This window comes from Anastrepha ludens, chromosome 6 (genome assembly GCF_028408465.1).
Source record: "Anastrepha ludens isolate Willacy chromosome 6, idAnaLude1.1, whole genome shotgun sequence".
Taxonomy (NCBI): Eukaryota; Metazoa; Arthropoda; class Insecta; order Diptera; family Tephritidae; genus Anastrepha; species Anastrepha ludens.
In genome coordinates, this window is record NC_071502.1 from 71,422,630 (window position 1) to 71,436,231 (window position 13,602).

Genomic DNA, 13,602 nt, shown 5'->3' on the forward strand with positions numbered 1-13,602 from the left:
TGAGTGGTTCCTCTCTGACAAGCAGCACTCTTTTTTGTGCTCTGCTGCCGACGGTAGCTGTCAGTTGTTGACATTTGATGCAATTGGCAATGCTTTAGGTACATATGGGTTATTCTATTGTGGGGTGGAAATGCGCATGTCTTTGCGAGCAACTCTGTCATAACGGTTGTTTTAGCAGCTACGAGGGATGTGTAGCTAATGCAAACACAGGGTGATTGGTGATTAGTGAATTTGAAAACATAAAAAGATTGTTTTTTTAAATTACCCTTTTGATTTCGAAGGAAAGGCTCAAAGGTTGCAGTAACCGAATGGGTTTGTACGTGACTACCATTCGGTATGGTTGGGCCCACTGTGGGCATGAAACATTAAATGATGGAAAAGGGCAGGCACTGGTCAACTTCGAATGCATTTTTGTCATGGAACAAGGTCATTATAAAAAACCACCTATCGTTCGGATGTAGCGCAAGACTGTAGAATAACATTAAGGCTCACACTACAAATTAGAGTAAGAACATAAAACAAATTGCAAAGAATTACTGGCTGCTCCATCTTAACTCGATACATTAAAACTATTAATAGTCTAGTGAAATTGGTATCAATTTCGACTTTCTCCGGTTAAAACTTTATTGGATATAATAAAATTTATTGGGTCAGTGTCCAAAGGCAATATCGAGGAGATGGTCATCGTTTCGAGTTTGTAAATACATTTTTCATAGCATAACAATCGCCGCATTTTTGGGATTATGTCGTCGTTTTCCTCGCGAATTTAGAGAATCCATGAAGATTCTTCTTCTTCTTAATAGGCGCGATAACCACTTACGCGATTTTGGCCGAGTGTAACTAAGCGCGCCAGTCGTTTCTTTATCGTGCTAACCGGCGCCAATTGGACGCACCACGTGAAGCCAAGTCCTTCTCCACCTGCTCTTTCCAACGCAGAGGAGGCCTTCCTCTTCCTCTGTTACCACCAGCTGGTACCGCATCGAATACTTTCAGAGCCGGAGCGTTTGTATCCATTTGGACGACATGACCCAGCCAACGTAGCCGCTGGATCTTTATTCGCTGCGCTACGAGTATGTCTATGTCGCCGTAAAGCCCATACAGCTCATCGTTCCATCGCCTGCGATATTCGCCGTTGCCAACGTGCAAAGGTCTAAAAATCCTATGCAGAATCTTTCTCTCAAACACTCCAAACGTCGCTTCATCGGATGTTGTCATCGTCCACGCTTCTGCGCCATACGTTAGAACGGGCATGATGAGAGTCTTGTAGAGTGTTAGTTTTGTTCGTCGAGAGAGAACTTTGCTACTCAATTGCCTACTTAGTCCAAAGTAGCACTTGTTGGCAAGAGAGATTCTACGTTGGGTTTCAAGGCTAACATTATTATAGGTGTTAATGTCATTTACAACCTCGAAATTATAACTGTAAACAGTGACGTGGGTGACGATACGCGAGTGCGCCGACTGTTTGCTTGAAGACTGGAGGTACTTCGTTTTGTTCTCGTTCACCACCAGACCCATTCGCTTTGCCTCTTTATCCAGTTTGGAGAAGGCAGAACTAACAGCGCGGTTGTTAAGGCCGATGATGTCAATATCATCAGCATACGCCAAGAATTGTACGCTCTTATAAAAAATTGTGCCTGAGCGATTTAAGTTCTGCGGCTCAAACGATCCTCTCCAATATCAGATTAAAGAAGTCACACGACAGCGAGTCACCCTGTCTGAAACCTCGTTCGATATCAAACGGCACGGAGAGGTCCTTCCCAATTCTGACGGCGCTGCTGGTGTTAATCAACATCATCTTGCAAAGCCGTATTAGTTTTGTGGCGATACCAAATTCAGACATCGCGGCATACAGATAACTCCTTTTCGTACTGTCGAATGCAGCTTTGAAGTTGACAAAGAGATGGTGTGTGTCGATTCTCCTTTCATGGGTCTTTTCCAAGATTTGGCGTATTGTAAATTGTTGGTCGATAGTAGACTTTCCAGGTCTAAAGCCGCACTGATAAGGTCCAATCAGTTGGTTGACGGTGGGCTTCAGCCTTTCACACAATACGCTCGCTAGAACCTTATAGGCGATATTTAGAAGACTAATCCTGCGGTAATTGGCACAGATTGCAGGATCGCCCTTCTTATAGATTGGGCAGAGCACACTTAAATTCCAATCGGCAGGCATGCTTTCATCCGACCATATTTTGCATATAAACTGATGCATTCACCTTACCAGCTTCTCGCCGCTATGTTTGAATAGCTAAGCCGGCAGTCCGTCGGCGCCCGCGGCTTTGTTGTTCTTTAGCCGCGCTATCGCTATTCTTACCTCTTCATGGTTGGGTAGCGGATCGACAATTCCGTCGTCAACGATTGGGGTATCGAGATCTTCACATTCTCTGTGACATGCGCAGCTGTCACTATTTAATAGATTCGAGAAGTGTTCCCTCCATAATATAAGAACGCTCTGGATGTCAGTCACCAGATCGCCGTCTTTGTTCTTACAGAAAGAAGATTATTAGGTTGCATATTTATTTTTCAGCAGCCCCACATGAAAAAGGCCGGAGCGATCAAACAGAACAAATAGGTTGAAATCGTCGTTTTTAGGAATAAACTGCCGTGGGGATTTTATCTTCAGTAATTTCACTGTCTGCTATGTGACATGCGCGTAACTACTGAAACCAATAATTTTTCAATTGAGTTTTACCACCACTGGTATCGGTCCCCAGAGTTATGGCACGGCCTTCGTCATACATTACACCTGTGATCTAAACATCATGCAGAGGTTTTTCATGCACGATTTCAGAATTTTCGATTTCCCAGGACAGGAAATGTTGTGTACTGAAAGCGATGGGCGATTGTGGTATTTTAGCTGGTATGCGCGCTGAGTTAGGATAATCGAGGAGTTATATACACAATTACTTCGTATTCTGAGTACCTCGCCAGGAAGTAGCTTAACATCTTTATATGTATATAAAAATTAATGTTTGTCTGTATGTGATCAATGAACTCAAAAACTACTGGACCGATTATTATAAAAATTGGTATATATATGTATTTTTCCACGGAAAAGGTTTGTAGAATATGCTCTGTGATACCACTAGCTACGTTCTTACATTGACGTACCCATCATTATTCTTCGAAACATAAATCCACCACGATTTTGGAACGGAACCAGACTCTCAGTCAAGAAAACGATGAACAGTGCTATCGAGGCAACAATTTTGACTGGAAAATTCAAAGGTGAAGACGTTCTGTTGCCACGTATCCCAATGCTCCAGACATATATGACATTCGAATTCATATGTTTACAGTTCCCGGGGCGACTCGCTTTCGCAATTACTATTAACAAAGCACAAGGGCAATCGTTACAAGTGTGTAGATTAAATTTGGAGAATCCATGCTTCTCACATGGACAGCTCTATGTGTCTTGCTCACGTGTCGGAAAACCTTCTGATTTATTCGTCTACGCACCAGATGGAAAAACAAGAAATATTGTGTATCCCGCAGCACTTCAATAAACATCGAATTGAAACTAAACTTTGTAATGTCACAGTTCTTTCGAAATAAATAAAATCAATAAAATGGTTTAGAATGAATTGAATATTTGTGTACTGATTTTTCTTTAAAGTTATTTTTCTTAAATTTATTTTAGTTGTTGGCGTAGCAACACGCGCCGGGTACAGCTAGTTTCTTTCTATAAACAAGTTTTATAGACATTTTATAAAGTTCATTTTCCATATTTCCAGCCGAGAGACAGATTCGGCCGCGACATTTTTTACTCTTCTTCTTGTTGCCTCTCCAATGAGTTCGTTGAAATAAGATACGGATAGATACTGCAACATTCGTTTCATAGAAAATGCATTAATTCTGCTACACTTTTCTAATAATTCACAAAAATGCTTAGGGTTGTATAAGTAATTTTCTTTTTTTATTTTCATTTCTATTAACCCAAAATTACGGTCATTCGGTAGAAAGGAATGACCCGATACCAAAAATTTGTGGTCTATTGTTTGTTATTATTTTTCGATGGCCGAGCAATTTTCTACTTTAATGTTACAATTTTGGCCTGAGCAAGTAGTTATATCCTCCATGTGCACTAAAATGCCAGATGCTACTTCCTGCGCACCTCTTGAAGTTGTCGTTGCATCCCATACATTGTTATCATGGAAATTATGGAAACCCAAGTTGTGTACATATTTGGCTGATAATAGGCTAACGAAACAGAAAGTTTAGAGTACGGAAATCCTTTGGAAATCAAGCGATAATTCACACTATTTTCTGGAATTTCCTTCCTTTTTCGACTTATGTTTATATAATTTCTTTTTAACTTGTACCATTTTCGAAATTAACACTAAGTGAATGAATATTGAATGACTGAATGTTGAAATAAGAGCCACCAGGTATTTGTTCATTTTTAAAAGTATCGTAAAAATTACATTGAATAATTGAGTTTAAAATATTATGGGATGAAATAACTGATAAACAAATTTTTTTACAATAATTCTGGGGTTTTCATAGTTGTGGGCACAAATGTGCTCGATTCCCTTTAACACTTACATATATACATTTTTCTAAAATATTGTTAAAAAAAAAATCTGGTAAAAGTATTGTATAATATTTTTTTGGTCAAAATTTTTGGTCAGTTTTGGAAAACTAACCCTCCTTCAAATGTTATTTTTTAGTTTTTTATTAATATGTTATACTATGTTCAGTAATTTAAAATATTGGTATAATTAAGAGCTTTACTGATAACTAACGACATAATATGAAGTTTTAAATTTTAATTTTAATTAAAACTATTATTAATTTCAATAGTCATTTAACTTAGACTATAACTAAATTTAAAAAATTAACAGGCATTAACTAACTTAACGTAACAAACCACCAGCACCAGCACCACCTAGCAGTCCACCGCCTGCCACACCGCCTACACCTCCAAATGCGCCACCTGCGCTCTCTGTGTAACGTGCCTTAAATCGACCGCCTCCAAAGCCGCCACCAATGCCTTTGAAACCACCTAACCCACCAACACCACCCAAACCGCCAACGCCTCCAAAGCCCCCCAAACCGCCGCCAAAGCCACGAGAACGAATGTGAACAGTGGTGCGATAGCGTTTGAAACCTCCACCAATACCACCACCAATGCCAGCTCCTGCCAAACCACCAAGTACACCAGCGCCAGCACCACCTAAACTTCGGCCTTCTATGCCGAGCGCTGGTTGTTGCACCACCACCGGTTGTTGCGCAGTGGCTATGACGGGCACTTGCTGTATGGTTTGTACATTCGAAACAACAGGCACTTGTTGAACTGGCTGCAATGAGGTGAAAACTGGTATTTGTTGCACAGATTGTAGTGCACTGAGATCGCCACCGTAATTTGACAAGCCGCTGACGGCGCTCGAGTAAGCATTGGTGTTGCTGTAAACGTCGTTGACGCCACCGATTCCACTAAGGTTGTACTCCACACCACTTGGGGCCGCGCTATAACTAGTGGTGAGCCCACTTAGATCACCTGAAATGCCACTTAGGTCTGTAGAAAGACCCACAAGGTCATTGCTATAATCATTATCTGCGACCAAGGAACGTGTCCGCCTATAGTCGGGTACACCATAGCTCGTTGCTGGTGGTTCAAGAAGTTGCTCTTTCGCGTACGTTGTTGTTATTAGTGCCAGAATAGCGCTAATTGTTATCAATTTTATCGAACACCACATTTTATTTATCTTTTTTTGTGTTGTAATACTAATGTTAGGCTTATCCGCTGACAGCCTGAACTAATCTAAACTTCTTTCCCAACCCCACAATGCTTTTATAGTTCCACACTCACTAAGCCGAAATTAAAAATACTTTAGTTAAAATTTGTATTTCCCATTCGTTGACGTGGCCTAACTGAAGTGCGTATGTTTGCGCTCCCAAAACAAAATAATAATAATCGTATGTAATTGCTTACCTCCGTAGTTTCCCAAATTGTATTTGCATAAGGCGTCTGTCATATTTGAAGATCACTATTGACTATTTCAATTATGCAGCCACGAAAAATTGGTTTACTCAGATATTGCGTAATGCCCGTCGAAATGACTTCAGAGCGAATGGCTGATCAGTAGTAGAAAAGTAAAGACTTTATGCGCTGAGTTGTTGAAGCGGAGGCCACTGACAATACTCAGTTGACCAAGAAATTGTGTGTGAATGACCTTCCAACGCTTGTTTACATTTGCCAATCGTACTAAATAGCCAACTTTTGTTAACTTTCATCATTATCGAAGTATTGGCATAAAATACAATAAACATGTTAAGTAATGAATAGGACTTAAGAATTTACTTGGATGTGTAGAATTTGCTATATGGGCTAGAGAGAAAATCGTTCTTTCCTCCTGGAAACTAGTGATTTATAGCACATTTGCCATTCTGGCCTTGAACTATATAACTTACAGAGGTATTTTATACGTTCAGTGTACCAAAGTTAAACAAATGATATTCATCAGCTGATGTGCTTCGAAAGACGTATCATAAGGAAAATATATGGTCCGGTTGCAACAATACATGGCAGCTACCGCATTCGCTACAACAATGAAATCGAAGAAATCGTTCAAAGACAAAATGTAATACGTTTTATCAAAGGCCAACGAATTAGATGGATTGGGAAAGTACTGCGCATGCCGAAAGAGCTAAATGCTAGGAAAGCTTTTATTTTAACACCCATTGGAGAAAGAAAAAGAGGATGCCCACGAAAGCGATGGTTAGATGACGTCGAATCAGATCTTAAGCAAATGAACGTACACAACTGGAGAGATGTAGCCATGGATAGAATAAAGTGGAGAAAAATTGTTGATGAAGCTATGGTCCACCACAGATTTTCAAGCTAAGAAGAAGAAGTACCACAGCTTGCATTACAAAGTAATTTTTTTATGGACAGTGAGCCGCGTTGAGGGTACAAAATCTAAGTTAGTGAGATCAAGAATTTAAAATAAATTTAAATTCACTAAATCTGTTTGCTATACATATTTGTATAAATGTTTGGCCGTGCTCCTCCAAATTGTGGTGGAGGGACCTACACTTTTACGCCTCCTCTTATGTGTACTCCTTTACGGTGTTGTTTACTTGAGCTTTATAGCTTATTGGAAGAGCTTGATGGTATGCGTTGCGCAGTCGCCATGCAGATCACACCTATCGATTTCCGCTCATTATCCTAGACCAACGACTCCAGAAAACTCCGCAAGAAAAAGTTAAACTGCGCAATTTGTGTGATCAAATTACTTAAGGGACTCACAATTTGACGTAAAATCAGAATATTTTATAATAGTTTAAACATTTTGCTGTAGGCTTGCCCAGAAAATAGAATTAAGAAATATAATTTTAAATGCTATGTGGAGGAGGTATTACTCGCTCAGCTGTTTTCTGCTAACTGCAATTGTGCTTCTGTGCTGTGTAATTCAAATTTCTTATGCAGGTATAGTTTAACGAGTTGGTTTATGACAACTTTGTGAGCACATAGTCACATATACAGGGTGTGGCGGCATTTGAGGACAACTTAAGAGTAAAACTAATTAGATTTTGTTTTGAACAAAATTTAATGAAACTTCACGAATTTTTTACGCAACATTATCTTATTATATATCTCTAAAATCATTCAATAAAATTTCCATTGGCAGCAATAGCCTCCTCGATCCGGGTCCGGAAACGATTGCATGTCCGAATCGAATTCTCTTTATTCATATTGACCAAAACCGTATTAATTGCAGCCTTCAGAGAAAAAGTGGTGTTATGAGGATGCTTATTGGTTTCAAACTCAACTGTGTCCCATACGCAGTAATCCAGGTGATTAAGGGCTGGGAAGTTGGCAGCCATAAGCTGGGTGTTATGTGGTTAATAAAAATTGCAGCCTTTAAATCTTGTTTTGGCATGGGTTTGTGTAAAGGGGCAGAGTCTTGCTGAAAGATGTATGAGCTATCGACGCGTACACCAACAATCCAGAGTTGCACTACTGTCTCTAAAACTTCGATACTGGTAGCAGAACTCACTCGAAATCTTCAGTAAAGAAGCGTGGTGGCATGACATGTCCCCTGTAGCTCAGCATAATTCGCTCGAAATCTTTAAGAAAAGAATGTTCTTTGTTGCGTGACACGTCATTTGCTGCTCACAACACCTAAGAAAATAACAGTGTCTGGAAACTCCGTGCGCATCACAAAAGGAACCTCTGTAGGATTGGAACATGGCCATCTGTCATTTCTGCGATGGGTATTTCATCTTGCTCAAAATTTTTTGGAATCAACACGCTGAATCGTATAAACGAATGAATAAGCGCACTTATGAAAATTAGAGATTTCTTATACGGTGTGATTTGCACATAAGTTAAGTTGTAGTCCTCCATGTCCTATCTGAAAATGAGCAACTCGAAAAATAAAGGTTTGTAGCCTCATGCATGCCCTCAATTACTAAATGCTGTACGAGTATAATTAGCACATGGTTTTAAATAATTATTTTTCATGACAGAATTATGTATACCTATATACGAGGGGTGCCTTTTATATTTCGGGATTTGGCAACCCTGGTGTTGCAATCTGGCAACTGACAGCTGTATCGCAAAGTTTGACATTTTTTGGCTTTTACGTACTCAGAACGTTTTGAAATACCAGCGCTATTTGTGTTGTTTACAGTAACTTAAAAGATTCATCTTGGTCCAAAAATGGAATTAAATCGTGAACATTTTCGTGCGATTATTTTTTACAACTTTCGACGTGGATTAACTCAGCAACAAGGTTTGAGGATCTGGAAGACGTCTCAAAAGCGGAGCTCCCAGCCCTACTTAGATTCGCCAAAAGCGCTGACATCCTACATGATGTCTACTTCAGGTATTCATAGATGTCGGTCTCCATCTGGTATCGCTAGGGACCAAAAGGTCTATGCGCGGCTTATTGCCAACCAGGCTAACCTAACCTAACCTAACTCAGCAACATTGCATGGATGAACTCAATTCATTTTTCGGCGATGAAGCTCCATCAAGGACCAGTGTTACCCACACAATTTGTCAATCGCTCAAAAAAAGGCTCGTGTCGATTGGTCGAAGGAAATGCTCAAAAAAACGATCGCGGGGCTTCGAAACACGTCTATGACATCGTGACAGGTGATGAATCATGGATTTACGCGTATGAGCCCGAAAGTAAACAGCAGTCGACTGAATGGGTGTTTCAAGATGAGCCAAATCCAACAAAACTTGTTCGCGCACGAAGCACTTCCAAGCAAATGGTCGCCTGTTTTTTCGAAAAAACTGGACATGTCGCAACCGTACCACTAGAACAACGCAGAACAGTAAATTATGAGTGGTACACAACCATTTGTTTGCCAGTTGTCTTCCCAGAAATTAGGAAAACCAATCGCCAAAGACGGATCACTCTTCACCAGGACAATGCGCACATCGGCTCAAACAACTGCATTTTTGAGCACCCAAAACATCGAATTAATGGGTTATCCGCCGTATAGTCCTGACTTGGCACCGAATGACTTCTTTTTATTCCCGTACGTAAGAAACAAACTGAGAGGTCAACGTTTTTCGACACCTGAAGAAGCGGTTGCGGCATTCAGAATGCATGTTTTGGAGGTACCTCATTCAGAGTGGCAAAAGAGCTTCGACAATTGGTTCAAACGCATGCAAAAGTGCATAGATCTTCATGGAGAATATTTCGAAAAACAATAAAGTGATTTTCAATGATTAAAATTTGTTTTTGTTCTCTAATCCCGACATATAAAAGGCACCCCTCGTATATGTACATATATAATATAATTGGCACTTACACCCTTTTTAGGCCTTTGATCGAGCTCCTCTTATTTGTGGTGTGTGACCGGCGGCTGTTGCTGAATAGGTTGGTGCGAGACTATCATTCGGAGGTACTCAGTTTCGAAACGCCAGGCATAAAACCTCAATTGACAGAAAAGTTTTTTCTAATGGTAGTCGCTTCTCAGCATACAAAGACATACCTCTGCGTATTTTTTGGTAATGAAAAAGATCTTTCATTGACAGTAAAGGTTCTTACAGGTATCAAGGTAACAAGCCATTACTACTCATATAAGTATGTGTAAATATTTCGGCTTCTTTTGCATTTGACTGGCATAGATAATAGAGGTTGATGTATAGGTATTATAAGATTGTAAGGAGTTTGTCAAGAGAAATTAAAAGAGAATTAAAATATGAAACGTTAGAGTGGGAAATGCTACATACTCAGTTTTTTGTTTCCTCATCAAATCAATTTCATGGGACGTTAAAATTTCAAAGGACTAAATTTTCCAAAAACAGCTTTAAATACTTATACCCAATCCATTATTTTAATATGGATATCAACCGAAAGGGAATAAATAAGTATGCAGATATTGTGAAAGAAATGTTCTATAAAATCTAGTTTCACATAGGTACATAGGAAATTTTACTTACATAACTTTTACTATCGCACGGTGTCACCAATTACCAAGTGATCTCGACATGAACTTAGTAAGCATTTTAAACTAAATATGAAGGTTTTCTCCATTGTTAATAGACTTCGTTTTACTATTCCACATATTAGACTCACAACACCGGGATCTATGGTCTCTGGACCTTGCCGTCGGGCTACTAAACAAAACAAAAAACAAAAGCTTTGTCGGAAATAGCGGTATTTACTAATGGATATCTGTGTGTTTTCCCTTTGCAGTTGTAACAAGAAAGCTTCTTGTCAACTGTGTTAACACCATTTTTGTCTAAATTAAATGTTTCAATAAATAACATCGAGAAATTACCAAATCTTTGATATCATTAACTGGACTTTTGCGAATTGTGTGGCATTTCTAACTATATCACACTGTGAAAAGCTGCCATACTACACGGTTTTTTAAAACGGGTCGATGATTGCAACGGGTCGATGATTGCACTTCATTAGTGAATGTAGTATTATTCTTATCATCAAAACCACTAGTATTCGAATTCAAATCGCCCGACTCTTCTGGTTTCATCATTAATATCAAATAGACTACAGTAAAAAAAGAGAGAAATATTCGACTTTTTTACCGCTTTCATTTAGAGCAGCTTCATTTTAAAAATATTTCGGCTCATAATCTTATTTTTCTTGATTTATTCATCAACCAGTCAAAAATAGATTTGTCGCTCTTAAAAAGTCAACTAAACTAACGTAACTTTTTGAATAAAATCCGTCGCAAATAATTTTATGCAACCAATCCTGAGGTAAATTGCACAAAGTCAAAGAAATTTGATTAATTTCGAGCTAATGAATTCCATACAAATTTAAAAAGATTATTATAGACCATGCGTCATTTTCGACGCAAAGTGCAAATAAAGGTTAAACCTTATAAGATAGTATATCTACTATGGCTAAGATATTCAAACGCAATATCAAAACCGGCATAAAACTGTGCAATTCTACTAATAATTTACTAAACACACCTGTTCAGTTGTATCTGTAAGACCATGCGACATACCTAGTGAATATATTGTAAAACTATTAAAAGAAAGTGAGTAATTTTATATACCTCATATTTTCTAGCGCATAATTGTATAATCTATCTAATAATAAAATAAAATGATTTATTTTATTTGTTTATTATTTGTGTTGTGTGGGACTAAAATTGTTCATCACCAAATCTACACCAGCAAAAGTAGCTGTGCGGCTCAATAATATAATAAAATAACATTAGCTAATACAATTTTATCAATTATTGACTTCGATTTATAAGCTATCCATACGCTTATGAGTAAAGTGGCACTCATATAAAATAAAGAAAAAAATCGATTGCGTTAATTTAGCTGGGTAAAGTACCAATTCCTTATTAAAAGCACAAGCACGACCAACGCACAGTGGAAATTTGCAAGTATTTTTTGATAACTTTTAATGAAATGTAATAATTTAATAATTGGCGCAGCGACGTCAAGTCCATGGAAACCGTGCGTGCAGCAATAGTTGAATGGCTTAATCATGTGAAGGTTTGTGTAGAAGCAAATGGTGACCATTTCGAATAAGTTTTTTATATTTGTTTTGATAAAATTTACATGATTAAATGAAACTAACTTCATTAAAAAAAGTATTAAATATCATACTATATCTATAACGGACTTAACTTATAACAGAACGTATGGCAGGACTAATTGTTTAATCATTTAAAAATACAGTATTTCTTACAGACTATGGAAAACAGATTAATTCATCATAGATATGAACGAAAGGTGAAGAGAATTTCCGGGACCACGCTGATCCATATAATAAGATACATAAGAAAAATGTACCTCAGTTAATTACACATCTACACAAGAAAGTCTCTGTGTTTGTGGGAATGCTGATTCCGAGCCGGAAGCCTTGTTAGCCTATAACCTTATGACACTCATAACGCAGCTGAAGAAAAAAATTTGTTTTTCCGGTGTTATATTTTAATGTATAAATTCTGATGTTAGGCACCGAAAATCACCAAAATATCAATTTTTAATTTACATATATGTTTACTTCGATAATAAATTTTTGAAAATTTGAATTCATTTTACACGAAACAGGTGGTAACGTTGAAATGAAACCAAATTTTCCAAAACATTTAGAAGACAAACCTAAAAATTGTTTCGACCGGTGTAATTTTGCCTTTTCACATACAGGCGTCATTTTGTAAATTACTTGATGGTAATTGCAGCGATTATGAAAGCTATTAGATTGATTACCAATCTGTTTTCGAATTTCAGAGAACTGAGAATGGCGGAAAAAGTTTTAAAAATTCATATAAAGGGAGGTTAAGTTTTAAGGGCCGGTGTTGATTTTAAATATGATATAATTTTTTTAGAAAACTATTATCATTTCTATTTCTTGTGATAATATTTGTATGGCTCAATTACGTATAGAATAAAATATCGGCCAAATGGCCGCCGCAGTTTCGGCGGCACACCTCCATCCGATAATCTAAATTTTCGATGACGCTGAGGCATAATTGAGGTTCTATGCCGTTAATGTGCCGAATTATCTCATCCTTTAGCTCTTGAATTATTGCTGGCTTATTAACGTACACCTTTTCTTTCAAATAACCCCAAAGAAAGAAGTTAAACGGTCACATGATATTGGCAGCCAATTGACATCGCCGCGACGTGAGATTATTCGGCCTTCAAATTTTTCGCGCATAAGAGCTATTGCTTCGTTAGCTGTGTGACAAGTGGCACCGTCCTGTTGAAACCACATATAGTCCACATCCATATCTTCCAATTCGGGCCATAAAAAGTTCATTATCATCTCACGATAGCGAACACTATTCACAGTAACTGCCTGACCGGCCTCATTTTGGAAAAACCGCACCAAACAGTCACTCTTTGTGGGTGCATTGGTTTCTCGGCAATCACTTTTGGATTATCATTCGCCCAAATGCGGCAATTCTGCTTATTGACGAATCCACTGAGGTGAAAATCGGCCTCATCACTGAAGATGATTTTCTTCACGAAGTGCGTGATATGCATTTTGATTTGAACGCCCGTTTTCAGAATAAGCCTGAATAACTTTAACGCGTTGCTCGATTGTGTATCCTTCCATGGTTTAAATTGAATTAGTCTGAAATTGAAAAATGTCAAATAAAATGCAGAAAAACACTTGACGTTTAGGTGTGGTTCCCATTCAA

The 13,602-nt window shown here is 38.3% G+C and overlaps 1 protein-coding gene across 1 annotated transcript; it reads right to left on the minus strand.

The window, feature by feature from the left end:
• Positions 1 to 4,853: 4,853 nt before the first annotated feature.
• On the minus strand, positions 4,854 to 5,696 carry LOC128867105 (uncharacterized PE-PGRS family protein PE_PGRS10). Its single transcript, XM_054108205.1, has one exon. The coding sequence runs from the start codon at positions 5,694 to 5,696 to the stop codon at positions 4,854 to 4,856; it is 843 nt and encodes a 280-aa protein (XP_053964180.1).
• Positions 5,697 to 13,602: the final 7,906 nt, after the last annotated feature.

Excerpts from the sequence above, each read along its gene's own strand:
- LOC128867105 (XM_054108205.1), bottom strand. The coding sequence starts at position 5,696 with ATGTGGTGTTCGATAAAATTGATAACAATTAGCGCTATTCTGGCACTA.